Source organism: Cucurbita moschata, unplaced genomic scaffold (genome assembly GCF_002738365.1).
Source record: "Cucurbita moschata cultivar Rifu unplaced genomic scaffold, Cmos_1.0 Cmo_Scf00051, whole genome shotgun sequence".
Taxonomy (NCBI): domain Eukaryota; kingdom Viridiplantae; phylum Streptophyta; class Magnoliopsida; order Cucurbitales; family Cucurbitaceae; genus Cucurbita; species Cucurbita moschata.
Window position 1 is genome coordinate 1,317,574 of NW_019268567.1, and position 25,217 is coordinate 1,342,790.

The 25,217-nt window shown below is 37.2% G+C and overlaps 4 protein-coding genes across 6 annotated transcripts; 1 reads left to right on the forward strand and 3 right to left on the reverse strand.

Moving 5' to 3' along the window:
• Positions 1 to 382: 382 nt before the first annotated feature.
• LOC111435912 (scarecrow-like protein 4) lies at positions 383 to 24,965 on the reverse strand. The gene is made up of 2 exons (XM_023073512.1): positions 23,694 to 24,965; positions 383 to 2,376 (listed from the first exon to the last, which is right to left on the reverse strand). The coding sequence occupies exons 1-2, from the start codon at positions 24,930 to 24,932 to the stop codon at positions 742 to 744; spliced, it is 2,874 nt and encodes a 957-aa protein (XP_022929280.1). The 5' UTR covers positions 24,933 to 24,965; the 3' UTR covers positions 383 to 741.
• On the reverse strand, positions 6,313 to 11,790 carry LOC111435915 (succinate dehydrogenase [ubiquinone] flavoprotein subunit 1, mitochondrial). 2 transcript variants are annotated; one of them, XR_002709151.1, is made up of 17 exons: positions 11,507 to 11,790; positions 10,896 to 11,063; positions 9,999 to 10,086; positions 9,548 to 9,694; positions 9,304 to 9,444; positions 9,122 to 9,207; positions 8,952 to 9,044; positions 8,795 to 8,858; positions 8,543 to 8,686; positions 8,172 to 8,359; positions 7,800 to 7,974; positions 7,514 to 7,684; positions 7,342 to 7,411; positions 7,105 to 7,225; positions 6,982 to 7,019; positions 6,616 to 6,769; positions 6,313 to 6,494 (listed from the first exon to the last, which is right to left on the reverse strand). XR_002709151.1 is itself a non-coding variant. In XM_023073522.1 (16 exons), the coding sequence occupies exons 1-16, from the start codon at positions 11,615 to 11,617 to the stop codon at positions 6,667 to 6,669; spliced, it is 1,908 nt and encodes a 635-aa protein (XP_022929290.1). In that variant the 5' UTR covers positions 11,618 to 11,790; the 3' UTR covers positions 6,315 to 6,666. The 2 variants fall into 2 exon arrangements, 1 of the variants encoding a protein (XP_022929290.1); XM_023073522.1 differs by having other exon boundaries at positions 6,315 to 6,769.
• LOC111435913 (ATP-dependent DNA helicase DDM1) lies at positions 13,318 to 20,647 on the reverse strand. 2 transcript variants are annotated; one of them, XM_023073514.1, is made up of 16 exons: positions 20,512 to 20,647; positions 20,244 to 20,320; positions 19,223 to 19,495; positions 19,052 to 19,135; positions 18,523 to 18,869; positions 18,238 to 18,427; positions 17,968 to 18,143; positions 17,692 to 17,758; positions 17,414 to 17,600; positions 16,519 to 16,614; positions 16,343 to 16,437; positions 16,147 to 16,266; positions 14,353 to 14,472; positions 14,178 to 14,276; positions 13,984 to 14,094; positions 13,318 to 13,822 (listed from the first exon to the last, which is right to left on the reverse strand). In XM_023073514.1, the coding sequence occupies exons 2-16, from the start codon at positions 20,310 to 20,312 to the stop codon at positions 13,583 to 13,585; spliced, it is 2,274 nt and encodes a 757-aa protein (XP_022929282.1). In that variant the 5' UTR covers positions 20,313 to 20,320; positions 20,512 to 20,647; the 3' UTR covers positions 13,318 to 13,582. The 2 variants fall into 2 exon arrangements, with proteins under 2 accessions (XP_022929282.1, XP_022929281.1); XM_023073513.1 differs by having other exon boundaries at positions 20,469 to 20,647.
• Positions 21,533 to 22,683, forward strand: LOC111435922 (sigma intracellular receptor 2-like). The gene is made up of 2 exons (XM_023073532.1): positions 21,533 to 21,928; positions 22,500 to 22,683. Exons 1-2 carry the CDS (start codon positions 21,605 to 21,607, stop codon positions 22,680 to 22,682), a joined length of 507 nt encoding a protein of 168 aa, XP_022929300.1. The 5' UTR covers positions 21,533 to 21,604; the 3' UTR covers position 22,683.
• Positions 24,966 to 25,217: the final 252 nt, after the last annotated feature.

Sequence of the window (25,217 nt, forward strand, 5' to 3'; positions counted from 1 at the left end):
TTATTGTATGCTATATGTGTCGGTGCTACGATGGTATTAAGAAAAGTTCAAAATGTATTTTGAAAATACTATAAAAAAAATTCAAATGTATTTTTAAGGTAAAGTATAAGGTTAAGAGTTTTTTTAATTTATTTTTAAAATTTAAGATATTATTCAAACATTTAAAAATATATGAGAAAGTATTTTTATTAAAAAAAAATTACATAATTAAAATAATATAAAACATAACTTTAAAATTAAAAGTGGTTATCTTTAAAACAAAAACGTAAAAAAAAAGAAAAAGAAATTATCAATTCGGCCATATTACACTGTTTTTTTTTTTTTTTTTTTTTTTGATAATTACANGGCCATATTACACTGTTTTTTTTTTTTTTTTCTTTTTGATAATTACAATATTGCCCTAATTAACTCCGAAACTTAGAGAGGGAGTTACAAAGAAATAAGAACGAAATCTCAGAACCGAAAATGGGTATCTCCAAAGGTCGGCAATGGCGCCCACTGAATGATCCTTCTGCCTGCGACAAATTAGGGTTTGAATCAAAGACTAAAGAGCCACTGTTTTCCTTTTCAGATTTTGAACACAAGAGCTTTTGAAATTTCTGGCAATGGCGTCTTCCATACTGCAATTTGATATTTGTTTTTGCATTCGTTTTCAGTCCCATACCATACCAGTGAAAAAGACCTGGCAGATCGAAACTGGTTATCACCAACAACGAAGAAGAAAGGAAAGAAGCCGATCGATCAACGCCAAGAAGATACAGTTAAGAGAGGAACGTCGTTCCATGCTAGAGACAGAAACTCTGGCGTCGATTCGATCAGTGTGTAAAGAGAACTGTAATTGTAGTTCCATAAAAGTATTTTCGCTTGACTAATGGCGTAATGGCTGAGTGCTACAGGTTTGAATCCGGAGCTTTCCAGCAAATTCTTCCATTGTTCTTTGGCTTCCATGCGTACTCTTCTTCTCTTGCTTCCTGATTCTTCTTCAGATCCAACTACGCCAGCGATTCGACGGCCGAGTAACTGTTTCTCTAACTGGTGTCTTTCTGGAGAGTCTCGCGGCAAGTTTGGCTCTAGCGATTCGAAAATGGCGGAGTAGAATTTTAATGCGTTCTTGAAGCGATTGTAGAATTCGACTCTGTTCAAGCTCGCCTCGTACTCACCGAGAGTCAATATTTTAGGGCTCAGCGATTTCGCTAATAAGAGAGCATTATGAACTACAGTCGGAACCTCGTCGAGGAGATTGTACAATTGAAGCATGAAATTGACGGCCAACACCTCATCCGATTGAACGCGGAAGCTCGATTCGTTTAGGTCCTCAATCGGCGTTAGAATCGGTTCGAACTCAAAATTCAGTTCCAGAAGCTTTGCAAACTCGGAGAGTCTGTTGCCAGTGGCGCATAGAGATGCCGCCGGTGAATCTCCGAGAGATGGTGCGGGTATTCCGGAGATACGAACTTTGATAGGCTTTCCGGTGGCTCGCGTGGCTAAAGCCTGCAGAAGCGCAGCCCATTGAACGCCCTGAGCGATTCCGAAGTCGACAATGTGAATTTTACTGGCTGTCTGTGTAGCTTCCAGAATCGCTTGGTTGGCCGTGAGATGTGCGAACTTCGAGTAAGGACAGGCATCGTTCAAAGCTTTGTAAGAGAGCAAGAAATCTTCGGAATTAGCGTCGCCATCATTTGTAACCAAGCAGTTCTTCATTGCCGTCGGAGATAATCTGCTCCGAAGAGCCTCACCGAAGTGAAACGCAACTCGTTCAACAGGATCTCCATGTTCTCGTAACGATTTACTGATCCGATTAAGAGTTTTTACTGCTCGGTCAGGTTCAGAATCGCAAAGCCGCGCACAATCGAGCAAGACTTTCAGAAGCGGCGGCGAAGAGGAGTCGATTTCCGGCGCACTAGACGAGCTTTCGACGACGTTATTCTTCTGCAGACTCCCCGCCATTGAATTAGCTACTTCAGCATCCTTAACTGGTGGTGGAGATGAAGGCAACGGGGGCAGAACGCTATTCGTCTTGTACGAACCTTCCGGGAGAAGTTCTCGGTAGAACAGAGACGGCGGAGAGCCATTAAAGGGATCCGCACCATATAGACCAAACTCACCATAATCATCACAACCAGACGGAAGATCAGAGCTATCCGTGGAATCTCTACCGCCGACTAAACTGTCCATCCATTCATCAGATTCAAACTCTCCACCACCACCGCCGCCAAAATTAGGGAAGAATCTAAACCCGGTGGAAGGGTGCTCCAAATTTGAGAAATGAAAAGGCTGGTCGGTAGAATCAGCGGCTCCGGCAACCTGAAACGGGTCGGAGAAGGCGGAACCTGAAATCCCAAAGGTGAAAGCAGGAGAAGAAGAAGAAGAAGAAGCCATTGTTGGGGAAGGATTGGAACTAGTCCAAGGAAGAAGAGGAGAAAGGTGATGTTGCTGTTGGTCCTGCTGTTGTTTTTGCTTGATCACTTGGTGTGCAATTGCCATTAAATTGCCACTGTCTGTGCACATATACGCCATTAATCTGAAACAGAAACAAAAACAAAAAACCCTTGCCTCCCAAAACCAGAGAGAAAGGAGGGAATCACATTACCGGAAGAAGAAAGACGATGAGAGAGAAGTGGAAAGTGGGAGAAAGCAAAGCAGAGTCTCTGGACCAGAGAAGGAGAGAGAGAGGAGAAATAAATGAAGGGGCAGAAGGTGTGTGTGTGTGTGGCCGATTGAAGTCAGTGAAGTCCGTTGAAGGTGGCAGAGGAGGGGACCCGACTTTCCCCGTTCATAACAAATTTTTAAGAGGAGAGAGATTTTGGGTCCTTTTTGAGTCCCCAAATTTGCTTTTTATTTTTTTCCAAAAATCCAAAAATCCAAAAAACAACTATTTGGGCAATTATCCTTTCAATTCTAAATAACATTTTAGGTAAACCACGTTGTTTGTTACAAATTGGCTTGCAACTAAACAAAAGGAGAGGCTAAACGCTCAAAAGCTCACCTCACCTAGGGATGAAAAGGGTAAGGCCAAAGTGAACATTACTCTCGCTAAGTTCATCTTTAACGATCTCTCCGACCGATTCTACCTCTTTTTAATTTGATTCCCTAAACTTCTACCCCTTTTAAATTGGTTTTTATTTTGAAAATTATAAGCTTACTACCTTTTTTTTCATTTATTTATTTTGAAAATTGGTTTTTATTTATATTTAATTAAAATATATAAATAAATAAATGAAGATGTGCTAATAGAACGGAAATATAATAAATATTTAGCATTAAGAAATAAAAAAAAAAGTGAAAAAAAAAAGAAAAAAGAAAAATGGAGTAGAGTCCCTGTCAGGGCAAGCTGTGTGTGCGGCTGATTACGTGGCAGTGATATGATGGCGGGCCCTCATTGGTCGATATGACAACACTAACTCATGAACGTCCACCTTCCGCTTTTTTTCACTTTCTTTTGATTATTATCTTTTTTTAAAAATTCAAACATTTACGATTATTTTCTTCTTCTTTTTTATTTTCTATAATATTCTTTTGTTCGTATAATCCAATAATTCAGATAAGTTTGTTATCAACTTATTTAACTGTCCTTGATGAAACTAAACTTGTAGTAACTAAGTTAGTTAATAGATTCTCTAAACCGAATTAATTATAACTAATTTAAAAATAAATATAATTATTTTTTACCGTACAATAATTATTATTTTGTTTTACTTATTCTTATTTTAAGTCATAAGGCAGTTGTTTCTTCTCCACATTTTTTTTGTGTCACTCCAAGCCTCACCACCCATTTCTAATCCTTGGCTGTGAGAGTTGAAGAGATGAATGGCCGCCAACCTCACTACGGATATGGTTTCATTGGTTTAAAACTATTTTGTATTTTCTTTTTCAAAAAGGAATTCTATTTCAACTTTGTAATTAAATCTTACCCGACATTGATTTGTAATTTTTACTGCATACACATTTCAAAACTTCAACGAGAATGGATGAGAAATATTCGGTAACATTTATAGTGAATGAATGAAACTGAAAATTTACGGTAAAAATATGATGTACCTAGCTAAGTTTACGACACATAATGCTACCAACTTTTTATTGAGGTTGGTATTCTCTCGATTTCTCATAATGTTCTTACAATATTTTTTATTTAGGCTAGACGTATTAAAGAAAGGTGATCGATAAACTTGAATATAGTTCGATCGACAGTCGTTAGTGACTTTTTTTTTCTTCTTCCCTTTAATGGGTCGTGAGTTCGGATCTCTATCCTTAGTTGTGAAAAAAGTTTGAAATTTTAAGTAAAAAAATAGGGGAAGAAATAGTTGTAAAGTTGGAAAGAAAAAGTTTTGGTTGGGGGAGAAGAAGAGGAAAGGGCGAAGGGGGGTCCTTTATGGGCGGTCAATGGGCCGACTGGGCCCGATGATGGGCCCGGAAGGATGGGAAAGGGCCAATTTGAGTGGGGGCCCGCAGGAGTGATTCTCGACAAGCAGAAATGGGACATCTCGAAAAAGCAACGGCGGAGGACACTCCCCCATAGTCGCACTTTGATGGGTTCAAAAACAAAGTGAACCCTAAATCCACGTTGGAAAATAAAACACTTACAAAATCATGTTTTTTTTTTTTTTTTTTTGTTATAAATTTCATTTCAATTTCGAGTGACGCTCCCACTCACCCGAGTCAACTTGCAATACTCCGAACTATTTATTAGATACTCGAACCATTGATCTTTTAGTTAAGGATATATACAACGATTAAGGGAGTTAGTTTAAGGGATTTATTAGATTATACAACGATTAAGGGAGTTAAGTTTTTGTAAGGTTGATGAAGCAATTACAAAAATCAAAGGTTTATCAATAAAGAAAAAAGGCCCAATTGGTTATGATAACTGTTTGCTAAATGATTGAGTTTTAGAGAGATTGGATTCCAATTAGAGCCTTAATAAACAAATCAAAATAATATTAGAAAGAATGGTTAAAGAAAAGAAGAGCGGTTTGATCAGACAAAAAATCAAAGCAATCAACTCCTTTGTTATTTAATAATCTACGAAGACGACCCCACTTTTTGCACCTTACTTTTTCTTCATTTTTCTTTGTTTTTCTTTTCACTTTACCTTTTTTTTTTCTTTTCCCTTTCCTTTCATGTTTTTAGGGCAGAGATTGAACGAATATCAAACTTCATAGGTCGGGTTCATTTATTTTTTGCCAAAAAAAAAAAAGAAAAAAATTGAGTCTTAGTAAGTAGTATACAAGTTGGTTTTCTTTACTTTCAAGATTTTGATTTCCAAAGTTCCCCGAAAAGTTCCCCCATGGACCAAGCATACCAAACTTAAAACTATGGTTCTAAGAAGTGTAAGAGTATTTTTTTTAATAATTAAAATCACTTTTAAACATGCTGCTTTCAATCATTATGAATGATTGATCGTACACATTGAAATAGGGTTTCATACCATCAAAATTACTTTTAAAATGCCATTTATAGATATTCGTTAATAGATATTCAACAAAGATCATCTACACAACTACAGATATTATGGCAAATTGGCTCACAATCGCACTCTTAATGGCAGCGGACTTGCAATTGTGCGGCACTCACTTTCCAACGACAAGTGAGCTAAGCCAATTCGTTCTTACATTGCCTACGGCCAAGCGATGTATGCTCGAGCCTCTAGTCTTGATTTAAGATCGTTTTAGAAAACGAGGACAGGGAGATTTTGAAGGAGACATTATATATGCAAACAAGAGAGTAACAAGAACGATTCACTTTTGGTAGGGGGACATGAATATCACACCAAATCCAAACAACACACAAATTTGAGAATGCTTATACTGGAGGTGTGGTTAAACATACAAATCTCCAACTCATGAATGAAGGGTTCTTATTAAATTAGAAGCACTAATGGTGGAAGGGTTGGTATTTCAGGTCAAATCTTCAATGGAAATGCTACAGGAAAAGCAACAAGTACTTTTGTTGGAATACAGTACTACACTATAAGCCAAAGTGGGAGAAACTGTCCCTACATAAGATCAAATAAACCACACTACAACCTTTTCTTTTCCTTCTAAATTCATCAATTCAATCAAATGAAAGTTTCCTCATCATTGTTGTAGAAGAAAAAACACGATAAACAAGACACCCCAACAACTTGGCAGAAACAGTGGTACTGAAAACTATTAGCGTTTGACATTTTGGTTGAGGCAATTATGACTAGGAATGATGATTTGGAAGGAACTAGGATCGATTGATACTTCAAAACAAACTAAGATCTTATTGGTATGCTTGCAACTATGCAGTCACCATTAATGAAAAAGTTCAAGAATAAGGAACCAATTCGACTAGGAAAAACTCAGAAAAGTTCACCTCAAAACACTTTATTGAGTAAAAAAAAATTTGAAATCTCCTACTTGAATTGGATACATGTTTGTACCTCATAAACGTCCATCTCCTTTCAAAACAGTCATATCAACTGGTAGGCCATGGCAAAGAAAAGACAATATAAAAAGACAAGGCATCTCGGCCTGCAGATCGAATTTATGCTTACGCTCAATGAAATAATTTACTTGCAAGCATAAAAACGACCGACCTGCTTAAGTTGCAGATAGTACACAACTTTAAATAATTACCATCCACATGGCTTACCTATAGTGATTTATTGCAGTCTTCTTCCATCTATTATGGTTGAATAAGTCATCAGTATACACGGGCCTTGGGAGGGATTGTTTCCATCTCATCGTCCAATGTGTTCATGTGCACTGGCCTATAGTCCAGCCTGACCTTCTCATTCTCCCAGAATCTGCAAATTCAATCATATTAATAAACATACAGCAGAAGTTAATCGATTGAAATCATGGGCGAACTAGTAATAGAGATTTATTTCTGTTAATCTAGTTGAGCCATGGGTCAATGATGGATCAGGAGTCCCAAAGATGTGAAAAGGTGACTGACTAAGAATAATAAAAACGGGGCAGTTTTTTCTTGTTTCTAAGTGTCAGACACGAGAGTTACCCCAATGTGTGCTTCATCCAGTTCTCATCATCTCTTGTCTGCATAACCAGAGTATACAAAATTACTATATTGAAGTCATAGGGAAGTATTGAGTCACTACTAATAGAAGTAAATAAAACTAACTGTGAAATCTTCACGAGCATGTGCTCCTCTGCTCTCTTTCCTGGCTTCAGCAGAGTGCATGGTAATAGAGGCATTGATCAAAAGATTTTCCAATTCAATTGTCTCGATCAAATCAGTGTTCCTGTTCAACGAATAAAGACCTTAAATCAACCCTTCAAGGATTCAGTACTTACACTTGATAATTGTAATCATATTTAAAACAAATAAAGACAGAAAACACCATGATCCTATTATTACCATATTAAACTCCTGTCCTTGACCTTCACATCATGGAAACTCTCCCATGTCTTGTCAATTAATTTGCAACCTACAGAAGCAGAATGAAAACAAAAAATGAAACGAAATGAAGGCAGAGTTGTAGATTGTATAGAAGTTCAAAATTAAAATTCTCTCTTTTCGATTTGGCTACCTTCTTCCAAGGTCTCCTGAGTTCGGAAGACAGCAGCATTGTTTTGCATAATTCGTTGCATGTTCAACCGAATATTTGAGGTGGGAAGTGAACCATTTGCGTTCCTTAATTTGTCTAGCCATGCAATTGTCTTCTCACCAGCATCATTTTCCAACGGCTTTTGCTTGGCCCCTGTAAATTGCCCAAATATAATCATTCAACATTATCAATTTATTATTATTGGTTGAATCGGGTTGTGGGTTCATCATTCATTTCCCAGTTAAAAATAAATAAATAAGCATCTTGCCTGGTTTACTGATCTCTGCTACCCTATTTGCACAAGCTCGTCCAAAGACAACAATGTCCAAAAGCGAATTTGCACCAAGCCTATTGGCACCATGAACCGAGGCACAAGCTGCCTCGCCAGCAGCCATCAATCCTGGAATTACAGCATCTGGATCGTTGCCCTTGATTGTAACTACCTGATAAACAACAAATTTACAAATGAAGTTTGAGAAGGCAGAAAAAAGAGGTCATTTTGAATTCTACAGAAACATTAGAGGGCGAATCTTCCTGGCTATTTTTTTTTAACTCCCAAATTTTTTACTCTCAAACATTTTATGAGAGGATACTCGGTTAGAAAAAATGAATAAAATAAGAGTTACATTTTCATGCATACCTCTCCATGATGATTAGTTGGAATTCCACCCATATTATAATGCACTGTAGGTAACACTGGAATGGGCTCTTTGGTAACATCAACGCCAGCAAAAATGGCAGCAGTTTCTGAGATACCCGGAAGTCTCTCCTTCAGTACCTCAGGGGGTAAGTGATTTAAATGAAGATAGATGTGGTCCTTCAGTGGTCCTGTTAAGAGTTATCTATTCAGTAACCAAAGAAAGATAGTAAATAGGGAAAAAGAACAAATTAGTATACTCCCTAACAGTTATTTTGTTCAGATGCCCTTATCAACATAACCACGCCTTATTAGCTGGGAGAAAGTACATGGATGCATCTATTTAATACTAGAAGGGGATAAAAGCTTCATACCTACACCACGACCCTCCCGAATTTCCATCGTCATGGATCTTGAGACAACGTCCCTTGATGCAAGATCCTTTGCTGTTGGGGCATATCGTTCCATAAAGCGCTCACCTTCACTGTTCCTAAGAATGCCTCCTTCACCACGAGATCCTAATTTTTTACAGAACAAAAGAATTTCATTTAAATTAGTATTATGTCCATGTAGAGTGAGGGGAAAAACCCGACAGGAAAATTATTATTCAAACTTCCGGTTCAGACCTTCAGTAATAAGGCATCCAGCACCATATATTCCTGTTGGATGAAACTGCACAAACTCCAAATCCTGTGCAAGAAAGGGAAAGAAAAGGTCCAAAAAGAGAATGAGAAATTATCCAAAACCTTCCACCACCATACTAGAAAAGGAAAAAATATGAACCTCAAGTGGAAGCCCAGCACGTGCAACCATGGCATTTCCATCTCCAGTACAGGTATGAGCAGAGGTGGCAGAGAAATATGCTCTGCCATAACCCTGAAAAAGCAGAGAGTTATATTTACATAATTTATCAGTTCATACATTGTGATAACAATCATCATGGCATACAGTACCCCAGTAGCTAAAATTGTTGATGCAGCTTGGAACCGATGTAGTGTACCATCCTCTGTATTTAATGCTATCACTCCCTGGCAGCTACCTGATATGCCAATATCAGTGGTAAGGGTGACCATCAAACATGGGTGGAAAGATCTATAATATTACGTAAAATTCAAGGAAAGTGGAGGTTATATACCATCACTATTCATTAAAAGATCCAAAGCAAAATATTCCACAAAAAATTGTGTGTTATGCTTCATAGCCTGGCCATAGAGAGTATGCAATAAAGCATGCCCCGTTCGGTCTGCAGCACATGCACAACGATATGCCTGTCCACCTACAAAGACGACAATGTAAAAGTAAAAAATTGAAGACATGAGAATCTCAATGTTAAAGGGGAGACCAACATGGAAATGAGAACATATAATATGAATTGTTACCCTTTCCAAAGTCGAGGCTCTGACCACCAAATGCACGTTGATATATTTTTCCCTCTTCAGTACGAGAAAATGGAAGTCCATAATTCTCAAGCTCAATAACTGCTTTTGGTGCTTCTCTACACATGTATTGAATGGCATCCTGATCACCTAGAAAATGAAAACCATACAGGTCAAGGATTTGAATGTACAAATATTGTAAGTCTATAATGTTTATATAGAATAGATTTGTTTTTGCACACCTACAAGTTCTAAATCATTAAGGATCAGCAAATATACGCAAGGTAAGCACATAAAAGTGCACCATATAAACAAATTTTGCTACTAGCTTAGTATTGGCAAGTAAGAAGCCACGAGCATTTTGATGTGTGTTTGTGTGCTTGTTTCTAAGCACAATGTCAGCATCGCATTGCATGACAATATTTTTGAATTATCCAAAGTTCTAAATATGTACCTAGCCAATCGCTCCCCTTGACAGTGTCGTACATGTGCCACCTCCAATCATCCTCAGTCATGTTTCCCAGTGCAGCATTAATACCTCCCTATAAACCAATAGAACAATTCATTAAGCAATATGTTCAAGTCAAACAAAATCTAATTCAATAAACCAACAGAACAATCCATTAAGCAATACCTCATTCATTAAGCAATATGTTAGGTATTGCTTCAATAAATCTAATTCATTAAGCAATACCTCCAACCAGTTCTAAATATGCTGGACAATCTAGCATCGCATTGCTAGATTCTTTGTTTCTCTCTAGTAGTGTCTAGGCTTTTTTGTTATTACTCGTTAGGTGACTTAAAAGTAAAGAAAGTGGTCCCTTCCTGCTAAATGGACAGAATTTGGGTTGAAAAAAAGAACTCTTGGATCTCTCCTTGATTTTATTGGAAGAAAGGTTTACAAGAGGCCTTAGATCCGCCATAAACGTTTGATAGCCAGAAAAAAATAAAGAAAGAAAAAAATCATCCGCCAAAGACTGGTTGAAGAGAAAATAGAAAGAATTTTCAATCACTTCATTAAACGTGAAGGAATTGTTGCGAAGGATGAGAGTGCCTTCCACTGAGCCTTTTGCATCCATAAAAAACACTATTATTGCATTTAGAACCCCAAAGAGACTTACAAGTAAGTTTTTCAACTTCGTTGAAATTAGTTTCTCATAAAATGACAGAAATTGGGTTAGTTTAGAGAATGAGCCTTTGACTACAGAACTTTTCTATCAGAATTCGAGTCTCAGATATAAGACACTTTAACCTAAATTCGGAGACAAAAAAGTGAACTGACGCCATATGGTAAGTTACCAATTTGTGAGACATAACAGACAGCATTACCATAAGTCCGAATACCCCGTACCTGAGCTGCAACAGTGTGAGATCGAGTTGGGAAAAGCTTAGTAATGCAGGCAGTATTAAATCCATGTTCTGACAATCCTATAGCAGCTCGAAGCCCTGCACCACCGGCTCCTACCACAACCGCATCGTATGTGTGATCAACCACAGTGTATGACGAGCGACCTGCCGTCTGCCATCAGCCAGAGAAGAAATAATTAAATATTTAATAAAAACCTATTAGCAGTCACCATCTTTATGAGAAGTTTTACACAAATACTGGAGCCCTAGGAAAGAAATTTGAGAGAGCTAGCTACGATCAGCACAATCAATGGGACCAATGCAAAACAGAATTACATTTCATTCTCTCATGCAAGCAATTAGCCAAGTCAACACAAGATTAAAATACACAGATCACTAACAATCCAGGAAGGTGGCATTAAAAAAAAAAAAGAAAAAAAGAAACAACGAGAGAATAATAAATCATAGTCTGTTTATCCATTCCACACGCCATCCTCGATAAAAGGAAAAAGAAGATGATAACCGCGAGAAACAGGAAAACATACTAAAATCAAAGATCCAGACAAAAGTCGAAGCTCATATTCAATAACCAAGACATATGAAGGAAGGTCATACCGAATCGGAGAAGAATCGAGAAAAGTGAGATCTGAGGTGATCATTAGGCGACGATTTCCTGGAAAAGGAAGAAGAAGAAGCGCGAAGGCCACGAGAAACACAGCGCCACATCTTGCCTCAGCACCTCCGTCCAATCCTTGCAATCGCCTGAGTGAAAGAAATGGAAGAAAAGACGGCGGTTCCCCCGCTCTTGAAGCTCGCTGGAGGCCGGAAAGTGGGGGTTTGGAATGGGGTTTGTTTTTCCAGGGAACGAGTCTCAGGTTATTGGCGAATGTGAGAGAACAAACTGCGCTGCTTATCACTAATAATGCCTCCGTGTAAGCCCGAAATTAATAACCAATTTAATTTAGTAATTCAAATATTAATTTGGATAATGGTTGATTATTTATAGATATTAAATAAATAAAATTAATAAAAATATCTCTCAGTTTTACATGTTATCTTAAAAAATATCTCAAATTTTTGAAAAATTCAATAATACCCTTAAATTCGTAAGGATATTAATTAAAATTAAAAGGATTATTTTAAATTTTCAAATAATAATAATAATTATTATTTATAAATCGTAGAAATTTTGAGATAAATTTAAATAAAGTTATTGTAGTGATAAACCCACCAGTTGTTTTAACGCTAAAGCATGGCATTATAAGTGGTAGATTCGATATTAACGCGTCGCGGGGCGAGTGAAACTACGTGGCATGGTCTAAGTGGCCGTCACGAAGAAAAAGGTGAACGGCAGGTGAGTCAAACAGTTAATGGTCCAAATTAATTTACGTAAGCCTCTCCTTACATGTCGGTCACGTGGGCCTTTCGTCCACCGGCTGACGTGGATTTAAAAATTAATTAATAAAATTAAAGTATTTTAAATATAATTTATGTATTGGCCAAAAAACAAAATATTTATAAATATTTTGGTTTTTGTTTTTTATTTGTTTCTGAACCTATTTGAGTTAGGCGTTATCTTCCTTTTAAAATGGAAGAAATATCTTTATCATATTTCTTTAAAAGAAAAAAAAAACAAAAAAAAGAGTGTGTTATTCTATCCCATCATATCTGCTTCAAGTACGAAGGAGTAGTCGCTATATCTTAGAATATGGAAGACTTCGTGACTTCATTAAATGAAGACCGGTGAATTATTTATTTAATTTGCTTAATTTCCGTAGCGAATGTAATAAACTTAGAAGACATGACGGTTGACAAAAAAAAAAAAAAAAAAAAAAAAATTGAGAAATGAGTGCCTACTTAAAAAATAAAAATTAATAACTCACTGTGTTGGTTGGTGTACATTTATCGATGGCTAATTTAAACATTCATAATTAGAAATACTATAAATAAAAAAATGTCAAGACATAAATGTTGAGAAATACAACTCCATTGATATGAGGCCGGTTAGAAAACCAAGAGCAAACCACAAGAGCTTATGCTCAAAGTGAACAATATCAGACCATCGTGGAGGTCTACGGTTTCTAAAGTATCAGAGTCATAACCTTAACTATGTCAATAGAATAATCAAGTGTCGAACTAGCCTCAAAGGTGTAGTTGACAACGACTCTAGTTTCGAACAAATGGTCTACTTTGTTCAAGGACTTTAGAGAGGGAGTTGAGTCTCGATTTAGAGGAGGATGTTCAAGAGCTACATAGGCCTCAAGGGAGACTCTATGGTGTACTTAAGTCTATAAGGAATACATCTTAAGTCTATAACGAATACATCTTAGGCATTTTCAAGAAACTAAAAGTAAAACTATGAAAGCTTAGCAATCGAAGATCATGCAAGTTTAGGTTCGTATTTTTAATTCGTCCAGCCACTAATGTATGCAATGATAGAAAGGGAATTCATATTCTTAATTCGTCCCAAAAAGATCAAGCAAGTTTCTATGGCCAAACGCCCTAGAAACTCTTCTCGGAAGACAGCTTTTCACAAAGTGTATCTCCCAACCTCAAACAAAACATGCTGCCCTAATCATAATTTTGCATGCTCAGAAACTCAAAAAGACCAAAAATTGCATGCAACAGAATCCCCCAACTACATACATTTCCCCATGTCCCAAACCGCAACTTCAAAACTACTGTTAACAGTTAAGCGTTTAGTGTAGAGAGTACCCCTCCTGTTGAAGTTGGTATCACCACCTCCCAACCAGGCCCTTTGAGGGGGTATAAATCACCAGAAACTTTTGATTTCTCGTCGTCTGAACCAGACGGGGGAAGCAGGTCGGAGCGGTCTAAAATACGCTCCAAATCAGCATCGCTAATGTCTGTTTGTATCATCTTATCTTCAGCAGAATCTTCCTTCCTTAGTAGAGCCAGCAGATCCTCTTCCTGAAAAATTTTACACAAAACGGGACAAGAAACAATGGGAATTTTCATTGCAGCCACAAGAAATGTTGGTCACACGGCAAATCTCCAATGCAAAAGATCCATTTTCTTCACAGTAGAGAGTGAAAAGAAAGTAGAAATGGATTGAAACACGGTCAACTAACCTCAATAATAGCTCCAGAATTGGGTTTAGTTCGTTCCTGATGAAATTGCCCCTTCTCGATGACCACATGCTCAAGCTTCAACTTACTAAATGCCCTATTCAGGATGCGGCCCTGTTAAGACAAGTCCTCAGAGTACTGATGAATAGCATCATGAATATGAACACACCAAAAGATTAAGACCACCAGCAAGTTACCTCTACAGACTGAGCTGTTGCAAGTCTGTAAACGTGTACGGGTTTCGTTTGACCAATCCTGTGACATCTATCCATGGCCTGCAAATCCATTTGTGGGTTCTGGTGTATATACGCAATATGGTGAGTCAATATTAATACAGAAACTGAACAATAAATGGAGTGTCGAGAAAAATACCCAATCGCTGTCATAGAGTATACAGGTATCTGCTGCAGTAAGGTTGATACCCAGACCACCAGCTCGGGTGCTTAGAATGAATATCCTGTAGTTGCTGTTAACATCATTGAACTCCTGGATCTACATGTAGAAAAATTAAATTTGTCAATTACAACACTTTCATAAAGGAAATATTTACAACATTTCTAGTCCAGCTGTGGCATGTAAAGGGAAATTCAATTTATTATTACATATAACATGCAAGTAATTATTTCAGTCTCAACTAAACGTTTCTCAAGATCCCAACAAAACCTACTAAAGTAGTAGCACAAAGCACAAAGCACAAAGCACGAAGGCAATACTGAGAATTTTGGACATTTCTAGGACAAATATGAGCCAAGTGGAAGGCCTTGGCATGCACCTAGACTAGGAAACACTCATCAGCACCTAAGGAATCTTACCAGGATCAGGTGAGGTGGCGTCACTAAGGCATACATTTCTACCCCGTAGTGAGGTTCACAATTTGGTTTTTCCTTCAAAGTATTTTTCCTTTAGTTTTCTTCTGCATAAATCCTCTATAAATTATTGGCTATTTTTTCTGCTTTACCCTACCCCATAGAATTAGAACTCTAGTCTCTATATGGTACACAGATGACTAACTCCCCACACCAAATATGGTTGTCATTATACTCCCCTACCCCTCCTCCTAACAGACTAATACTTCACAAAAAGATTGAGACAACCTTTATGTAATAGTCCAAGCAACTAATAGATATTGTCCTTTTTGAGGTTTTCTTTTTAGACTTGCCCTCAAAGTTTTTAAAATGTGTCTCCTAGGGAGGGGTTTCACACCCTCGTAAAGATGCTTTGTTCTCCTCCCCAACCGATGTGGGATCTCACAATTCACTCCCTTTTGGGGCCCAGCATCCTTGCTAACACTCGTTTCCTTCTCCAAATGATGTGGGACCCCCAATCCACCCACCCTCTTCAAGGCCTAGCGTCCTTACTGCCACACTGCCTCGCTTCCACCCCCCTTCAGAGCTCAGCCTCCTTGCTGGCACATCGCTCGATGTCTGGCTCTGACACCATTTGTAATAGCCCAAGCCCATCGCTAGCCGATATTGTCCTCTTTGAGTTTTTCCTTTCGGGCTTCCTCTCAAGGTTTTTAAAACGCATTTGTCAGGGAGAAGTTTCCACACCCTTATAAAAAATGCTTCCTTCTCCTCCCAACCGACATGGAATCTCACACTTTCCAAATGTGTGCATCAGAACATTAGGAATTAATAGCCAAGAGCAAGTTTCCAGCTGCATATGGCAGTTAAGAGGCCCATATGGTTGCACCTTATAAGTCACCGGAATGAAGTTCCACAATATGATGATGCTTGTCAACTTTAGTCTTCATGAGTAGCTTATGATTACATTGACAGCAACCTCAGATCACCAGAATCCAATGCCAGTTCCAATAGAAGTTACAAAAGCGTTTGTGATTATCCATGAATTCTCTCTTGCTCAAATTCTATCACAACTCTCCTCGTAGTTTCATCTTCTTCGATATACCAGATTCTATAATGATATTTGTCAAAGGAATATGTATATGCATCATGCACGTATATTTTCCATTAATAACGTAGCTTTACACATAACAGATAGATTGAACATAGTTCTTTGGTGCAACAATTTCTGATATTAACACCATACTGCAACATTTTGGCACATACAATGTGAAGAAAGCAAGAAAGAAGGGGAAAACAAGAGCAACAGCACACAACACAACAGGCTTTAAAGTATTCAGATAGTTCATTCAAAAGCTCATACCTGTCTTTTCCTTTCATCTAGTTTCACATTACCATCTATTCTGCAAACTTCAAATCCCTTCTCACTAAAATAGTAGTCCATGATATCCAAAATCTTAGTCCATTGAGAGAAGATAAGGACCTAAAAGAAATGCAACGTAGGCAATGGAGTTAGCTAGGCAAAACTGAGAACTGAACAAGATTACAAATCAATTTACTTTATGCTTGCGTGCTAACAGTCGTGTCAACAATCTATCCAGTAAGCGAAATTTTCCACACTGCTCTACTATCTGCTCTACAGGAGGATATGTATCTGTCAGGAAAAGACAAGGGATTAAGTGAAATTGTATAATACATTTTTACCATGACAGATTGAAGAATGAGAGAAAGATACATGATTCATCAAAAACTGATTCCAGGAGGTCAGGATGGTTGCAATTTTTCCGAAGCTGGACCATCAAATTATTAAGCTTTCCTTTCAAAACATGGCCTACAGTTTCACAAAATTACCACAATTAGCAGAACATAAAATGGAATGGAATATAACGAATATAATGAAGCCTACCATCAAATAAGCAGCCTAAACAAATCATGCACAAGATGATCCAATTGCACATACAACAGTTTTAACCAAGCGACATTTAATGCACATATTACAAAAGCCTAAATGAAATACAACCAGAACAAGCATGCACCTGAAACCTAAGCCCACGGCATTTGAAGATTTAAACACTCATTTATGTCAACTAGAAGTATACGAAACCAAACCAAACTGACCATTCAACCGCACTAAGGCAGTTTGGTTTGATTTTTCTCTTTCTTTATGCCTAAGCTGAGCCAAACCAATATAGATATGCAAAAGAAATATACTCTAAAATAATAATATTAAAGAGAAATCCTAAAATACTGTAGGATAAATGATTTTTCATATCTACAGTAAACTTTAAAAACTTCTGAAATATATTATTAGTTAGATTGGATTCTTTAATGAATTTAAAATAGATTCATTCATTTTGCGTATTAGTCGTGACATTTTAGTGTTTTATTTAACAAATAAAATTTAAACGAGTAAAGTGCAAAACTTAAAGGAGTTGGAAACTCGCTATCCGTAAATCCCCTGGTTACTCAGCAACTTATAAATGCCAACTGGCAACCAAGAGAAACCATCATCCCTCAGCCATATACCAAATGATAAGAGCAGAAAAACAAAGAAAATATACTGCAACATCCTTGGTAGTTAAAACGACAAGCAAATGGCATCTATATACTAAAGCTCAATGTTAAACCACCTGATCCCTTCTCGGAGAGATGACTTTCCAACGTCTTGTTAATTAAATGTTCCTGAAAGTTCTTCTGACACTCGGTCATGGTTGCATACAATATAATTTCTTTCTTCCGAGGGAGCATTAGCTCAACATCGGATTTCATTCTCCGAAGTAGAAATGGTCTCAGTATTGCATGCAGTTTTGCTACCACCTGCAGGTTTCAAATATCTATATATGACAAACTTGTGCAACAAATAACAACATACAGGGTTGGAAAAAAATAACATCAAAGAATTACCAACCTGGGCCTTTCTATTCTCTTGTGTTTCTTCTTGTTCTTCAGCATGACTCTTTCCAGAGAGATCAAACCTGAACAAATTATTAGGAGCAAATCAGTCTTGAATATGGTAATAATAATTGATTGACCCCCTGCAACTACAGTCTCAAAATATGTGGTATTCTTTATTTAACAAATTGCAGTACTTCCAGAGGCTATAAATTCACCACCATGTTCACAAATGGAAAAAACAATTCTTAAGATTATAAGCACCCATCTAAAGATAAAAAGGCATACTGACCATGACTCAAATTCTTCATTGGACGAAAAAATATCTGGTAAAATAAAGTTCAACAACGACCAAAGCTCTGCCAAATTATTCTGCAGTGGTGTCCCAGTAAGAAGCAGTTTATTTTCAACAGTTATGTACTTCAATTCCTTCAGCAATTTGCATTTTGAGTTTTTCAGCCTATGCCCCTACAAGAAAAATATGTTTTAAAGACTAAGAGTGTCTAAAATTCATGAACTATATTTTATAAGAGACAGTAGAAGCATAGTCTAAATGGCTGACCTCATCAACGACAAGATATTTCCAATTGTAATGCCTCAAAACTTTTTTAGCATCACTCATTGCAATCTCATAAGAAGTAACCACTATGGGGAAGTTAGGTCCAATTGTTTTAGGCATGGACTTTCTTCGAATCTCTTCCCTTTGTTTTTTGTTACCATGATAAATAATAGCACTCACTGTGGGCACAAATCTATATAAGGAGACATAAAAACAAATGGAGAAAATAAGGTGACTAAACAATTTATTATTAAAAAATGTTAAGACCAAGTTAACACGAGAGACTACCTCGATATTTCATTTATCCAATTTGAAAGTGTGGAAAGCGGAGCAATTACTAAGTAAGGTCCATCCAGTCCCTTCCCTTTCAGATGTGCAAGGAAGCCAATGGTTTGAATTGTCTTACCAAGCCCCATTTGATCTGCAAGGATTCCATTCAGCCCATTCTGCCATAATGAGATTAACCATTTGACACCTTTGAGTTGGTAGGACTTCAATTTGCCACCAGTCAACAGAGGTACAAGTTCACTCTGCTCCTTCTCGATTCTTTCTTCCTCGGTCAAGTTCTCATCTTCGTCCCGCTCACCTTCTTTTGATCTAGTCAGCATAGCTGCAACAGCTCTTTTTGCCTTCCTCTAGAAACATTTTTGTCCCAGGTTAGAATTTATTTAAAATATACCAATAGTTTGCAGTAATAAAGGATATTCAAGATGAAGTTCAATTAACAACACATTACTTGAGGCTAAAATTTCAAATATAAAAAGGATTTAAAACAGTACCCCAAGATGTTAAGACGTGAGAACCACATAATTCTTACATTATTATAACGTGGAGCAGCTTTCCTCTTTGAACCACGAACATTACTTTTCTCAATAGATTTATTCTCTTCCTCCACTCCATTCTAGCAAAAAGTTGAAAACAATCTCAATGAGAGACAGAAAAGGCGCATAACTTAAAAATCTGTAAATTATAAAGCACATAGACATACAAATGTGATGTCATCCATTTTCTCCAGCAAAAATTCTGAGTACAACTGTGTTTGAGTGAGAAGTTCGTCCAATTTGGTAAACTGATTGTCATTCAACTTTGCAGATTCTTTTGAATCCTCAAGTTTCACGGCCTCCTCATCCTTAACCCGAGCTTCCAGCAATTTCTGTTCCTCCTCTGCCATTTCTTTTGATATGAGACTGGAATCCCCATTTTTTGCTTCCAAAATTATCTTTTCCTCCAACTTGATCTCATTTTCCCCATTACATATATCCTTCATGCAAAAGGGGGAAAAAGTCACAAGACAATTTGGCGCAGCATTAGAAAAAACGGATACCAGTTCAGTAGGAATCGAATAAACTATTTGATATATTCCCTACTGACATGCAAACATAGCTCATTTGAACATGATGGCAAAAGAATGCACAAGAAAACAAACACGCAAGTGTTAGAGGTCCATATGGAATCTTAAAATAGACTACATGTTTCCTTCCATTTAATTCAACATTGTCAGAAGTTGGAGGTATCTCCACCATTTTCCAATGAATTTCACCGTAAACATTACTGAATATCTAAACAAATTTGTTTTCAAGTGCCGACAAGTTAATAAGTGTTAGACCCAGGGAAAATCTTTTCAGGGAAACATGAAAAATCTTCTATTTCAGCGTTGCGACAGAATATGATTGAATAAAAAGAAAGTAAAAAGGAGTAAGGAAAATCATTTTTTCCATGCGGCTGTTTAGGAGCATTCTAAAAGAAAAACGATAGATTAATCATTACACATTAAGATAATTATTTCCAGAAAGTTCTTCGTTCTCCTTTTACTAATAAATAATAATTTCAAGGACGGAATAATCCTTTTCATTAAGCACAATTTAAAAGTTCTTCTCGAAAGCAGGTAAAAACACGAAATCGACTCCTTTTTTCCTGCTAAAATGTCCAGACGAGGTCTTTTGCCGTATCAAAAGAATCAAGAGCACAAAAAAAAGAGTCAGAAGCTGGAGTGAAGAAAATGAAAAAACCTCGTCTTCCAGAACCGAGGTCGGTGACTCTGCAGAATTATCAGCTCTTGGTTTCTCCTCGAGAGCCATTTCCAGCCCTAAAATGAGTATCAAACAGTGAACAAAGACCGGATTAAGCCAAAAATCAGAGCAAAACCACTTGAAAACACAAATAACCAAGTGATCTTCCTAAGAAGCTATAAACCGTGCGCCGAGTTGATTAATCTTATGTACTGAAATTCCTACCGCTCAACAAACACAAAGACGAAAATCCGGAAGCAGAACGAACCAAATGCACGGTAGCAAATCGAAGAAACTTTAGTTCTGCAGTTGAGATTCACCAAGAAATGAAGAGATTTTTAGAGGGAAGCGACCCTGGAAAATGGATCGTCGTGAAGTTTGCGGAGAAAAGCCCCGCGTGCTGTTATACTGGTTCTTAAAGAATGTCTTGTTTTTTCTTTGTTCAGGGTTTTAGGCGGGAAATGGAGAGAAGCTTTGGACCCTGAAAAAGGAATTAATTACAAAAATACCTCCACTACTAGTCTTACACACCTACCGAGTTAATTACCAAAAAAAAAAAAAAACCATTTTTTCAGCTAATTTTATAAATGTTTAAAAATATATATATATATATATAAGGTTTTCTTATATTTTTTACTTTCTAAAAAAAAATTATATATGGTACTAATATTTTTTTACCAAGCGAGTCGTCGCTAGAAGTGGTGAGTTTGATGCTGTTGTCGGACAAAGCGACCATCCTGAATCCGATATGGCAGCATGGTAAGCACTAGAATTGTAGTCGGAGCTTGCGGCACTTTTGATAGAGCTTTCGTTTGTTTTTAAATTTTGTATCTAATAAATATTTAAATTTAAAAAATAATTAATAAACTTTTAACTTTCTGGTCTAATAAATTACTAAATTTTTTAAAATTTTATCTATAAAACTGAATTTTATATTTAATAAAATCTTAAATGAGTAGACCTATGAAATTTTAAAAATATTTTTAAGTTGACTTATTAACATAAAATGAATGTTGGCAATACTATTTATATATATTTAAAGTTCACACAGAATTTGCAAATTGAATAACTAAATAACTAAATTTGTAATTTAATGTTAAATATAAATTCATATATTACGGAGAAATTATTATTTAATATGTCACGTTTACTAAAAAAAAACAGTTGTTACTTTATATTATGGTTACTGTATTAATTATTTATAAATTACAGAGACAATTCTAGAAATTATTATGGTAATTTAAGTCAACTAAGATTGATAAAAAAAAAAAAAATTAAATTTTGATGAAAGAAAATGAGTAGTAAATAGGATAGGGAAGTGAGAAGTCAACGTCTCTCCCAGATCTGTGGAAGGTGAAGCAATGGGGGTTCTTCTGAAGCTCTTCGATTCAGTTCTATTTGTGTTCTTATTTGTACATGCCATGGCGCCGCCGCTCATCGGCGCCCAGTTATTGCTCCCCGGAGCCCTTTTCCCCGATGTTCTTGTTGATTTCAAGGAGCTGTACGTTCGACTGTCGGGAGACTATCTGATGGCCGAGGCGCCTCCCTTTTTCGTCGGCCTGCTTTGGCTGGAGCTTCTCCTTCAATGGCCGCTCACGGTTTTCAACCTCTACGCCATCTGGGCTGCAAAGTCATGGCTGCACACCACCTGTTTGATCTATGGCGTCTCCCTTTTCTCTGCTATGGTATTCTACTTTTCTCCTACCATCATGTGATTGTTGTTCAATGCTTTACTCTGATTTTCTGTCCTTCTCCAACTTTCTCTTTTGAACTTTTCCTAATTTAAAAAAAAAAAAAAAGTTTTTAAAACGCTTTCGACGTGGGATCTCACAATCCACTCATTTTGAGGTCAACGTCCTCACTAACACTCGTTCTCTTCGGGACCCAACGTCCTATTCTGGTGTGCACCCTGACACTTATTTCTTTCTCTAATCAATGTGGAACTCTAATCCACTCCCTTTTCAGCGTCCTTGTTGGTACACCATCTCGTATCCACCTCTTTCAGAGCTCAACCTTCTCGCTGGCACATCGTCTGGTGTTTGGCTTTGATACCATTTGCAACGGCTCAAACCCACCACTAATAGATTTTATCTTCTTTGGATTTTTCCTTTCGGATTTTCTCTCAGGTTTTAAAAATGTATTTACTAAGAGAGATTTTCACGCTCTTATAATAGATATTTTGTTTTCCTCTCAGACCGATAGGTTATTTGAAGATGGAAGTAAATGAATAAAGCTTATATTAGGTTCTTTTTTCAGGTTGCTATAGCAGCTGAATTGATAGGGTCACAGAGGGCATCTGGACTGCTGTTGAAACTGTATCTCCCTTTCTTGGGTTTGGGAGTTTTGGCCACGCTACGTGGGCTGCTGCCGCGTTGCAGCAAGGCTACGCCCACCGGCCACGACGTTGGACCATCAATTGCCGGGAAAAAGAAGGTTTGAAGCAAAGATATGGCATCTCGTGTCGCCATTTTGTTCTTTCAACTATCTGCGTATATTTTCGAAAGATTTAAGCGACCACGAATAAAATTGAACAAGTGATTGTTGGATGATAAAAGTCCTACATCAACTAATTTAGAGAATAATCATAAGTATAATAATCAAGGAATACTCTATTAGCATGTGGCCTTTTAAGAAGCTCAAAGCCAAGCCATGAGAGCTTAAACTCAAAGTGGATAATATCATACCATTATAGTGAGTCGTGTTCATCTAACAAAAAAACAGGGCTATAAATTGGGTGGTCGAGTCGGTTTTGGGCCATAAGTTCAATCTATGTGAGGAATATAGTCTCACATGATGATGTAATAGTCCAAATCCACCACTAAGCGATATTGTCGATTTTAACACTCTTATAAGAAATGTTTCATTTCCCTCTCCCACCAAATATTGGATCTCGCGCATCATTAATTTAAAAACTAATAGAATATAAATACATCTATTTATCGAATTTTGTATTTTTCAGAGGAACGGCCTACCAACAACCCTAATTAGAAGATAGACGATAGAGGGCACAATGGATTTGTCACTTCTTTTCTCAATACATCCATCCATCCATCCATCCATTTCTAACACATCAAAATATTAAACCTTCTCATAATTCATGTCACTCCAGCCAAGTTTACTTGATCTTCTTAGTCAACAAATGAACATAGCAGCCAATTTGTTGTCATGCCTATCATTTGAATGTTGCATAAAACTTTTTGAAAACTATAACAAAGGCTAACAATCTATTGAAAAAAATTGGTGCTTTTACAGCTCTATATAGCCCCATGGCTCATAATCTAGGCTTCTAATAGCAAGCCATAGTAGCAACTGATAGCAATCTGCAGCTTTCAGAACAAAACTTGTTCAATTAGGGACTAAAAAATCAGAGAAGAAAGCATTACACTCAACAAGAACAACAACAACGTAGCTCAACTTAAACACTTATTCTTCAGTTTCATCATCAGCCTTAGAAGAAGAAGCCAAACCAAGAGCCTCCTCAACTTTTCTCCAGGTCTTCAAAGAATCAGGAGGGAACTTCTTCCTTATGGTCCTGATTAAACCCTTGGCCTCTTTCATCTTCTTCTTCTCCATTAGCCCCTCCACCAAATACTTCACTGTGTTAACATCAGGAATCTTATGAACCTTCACACTCTCCTTGAAAACCATATACCCTTTTTCATAATCTCCATTTCTACAGAGGTAATACATAAATGTCCTAAAAGTTGCAGCGTTCTTGTTACACCCATTTATCTCCATATCATCATACACCTTCTTTGCTTCATCAATCATCCCATTCTTGCAATAACAAGTCATTAAGTAATTATAGCTAATGGTGTCGGGTTTCATACCTGAATTAGCCATTTCCTCGATCAATGCTTCAACGTGTTCTGGCTTGCCGCCGTGCTCGTGCATCAATCTTACGTTATAGGCCCCTACATCGAGTTCACACCCTTTTGATATCATCTTGTTCCAGATTTTCTCTGCCTCTTCGCTCTCACCCTTCTTGTACAGAGCATCTAAAATGGTTGTGAATGTCACCGCAGTAACCTCCACATCGTTTTCCTCCATTTCCCTTACAATTTGCATGGCCTTCTCAGGAGAACCGGATTCGCAATAGGATTTGACCAGGATCCCGTACGAGATCTTATTGGGAGAGAAATTGTATTTCTTCGGAATTTCATCGAACAGTTGAGGAACTTTGTCGAATTGCTTCGAATGGTTAAATGCACACAATAGCGCATTGAAGGAAATCACCGATCGAGGAGTGCCGAAATCTTCCATCTGATTATAAGTCCTCATAGCGTGCTCGAACATACCAGCTTGACCGTAGGATCGAATCAAGGTGGACAAAAAGGGCTCCTGAGTGATCTTTGGGTCATTTTTATGGGATTCGATCAGGGATTCAATGTCATCGAATCGACGAGACTTTGCAAGGCGCCGAATAGTGAGTTCCTGAGCATAGCGAGAGGAGACAGGGGAAGTGTAGTGACTGGAAACAGAAGAGTAAATGTTCAGAGCTTTATCTGGATCATACTCTGTTCTTAGTTTAGATTTCGCTTTTGAAATGGATATTGAAGAGGACGTCGTTGCTGTGGCCTTGGCAGCAGCGGTTGCGGTGGCGGTGGCGGTGGCTGCCGTCGATAGACGACGGATGTGGCGTGTGGCGATGGAGGACATTTCTAGGGTTTTAAGTCCGAATCTGGACATGCGAGTCTGGGAGGGTTTTACCTTAGAATTGAGACTCCGTTTATAATCTCTCGCCTTTTAAATTTTAAGTTAAATTAATAAAAACATCTTTAAATTTTGTATTTTATTTAAACGCCATTAAATTAAAAAAAATTAAAATTTAAAAAATCTTAAAATATATATTTAAATTTTGGTACGAAAAAATTTTCAAAAATATTTTTTAACTTTAAAAATATATTAAAAAATATCTTTTACCCTTTAATTTTTTTTTATTTCAAAAGCACCTTTAAATATTTTTTAAAAAAT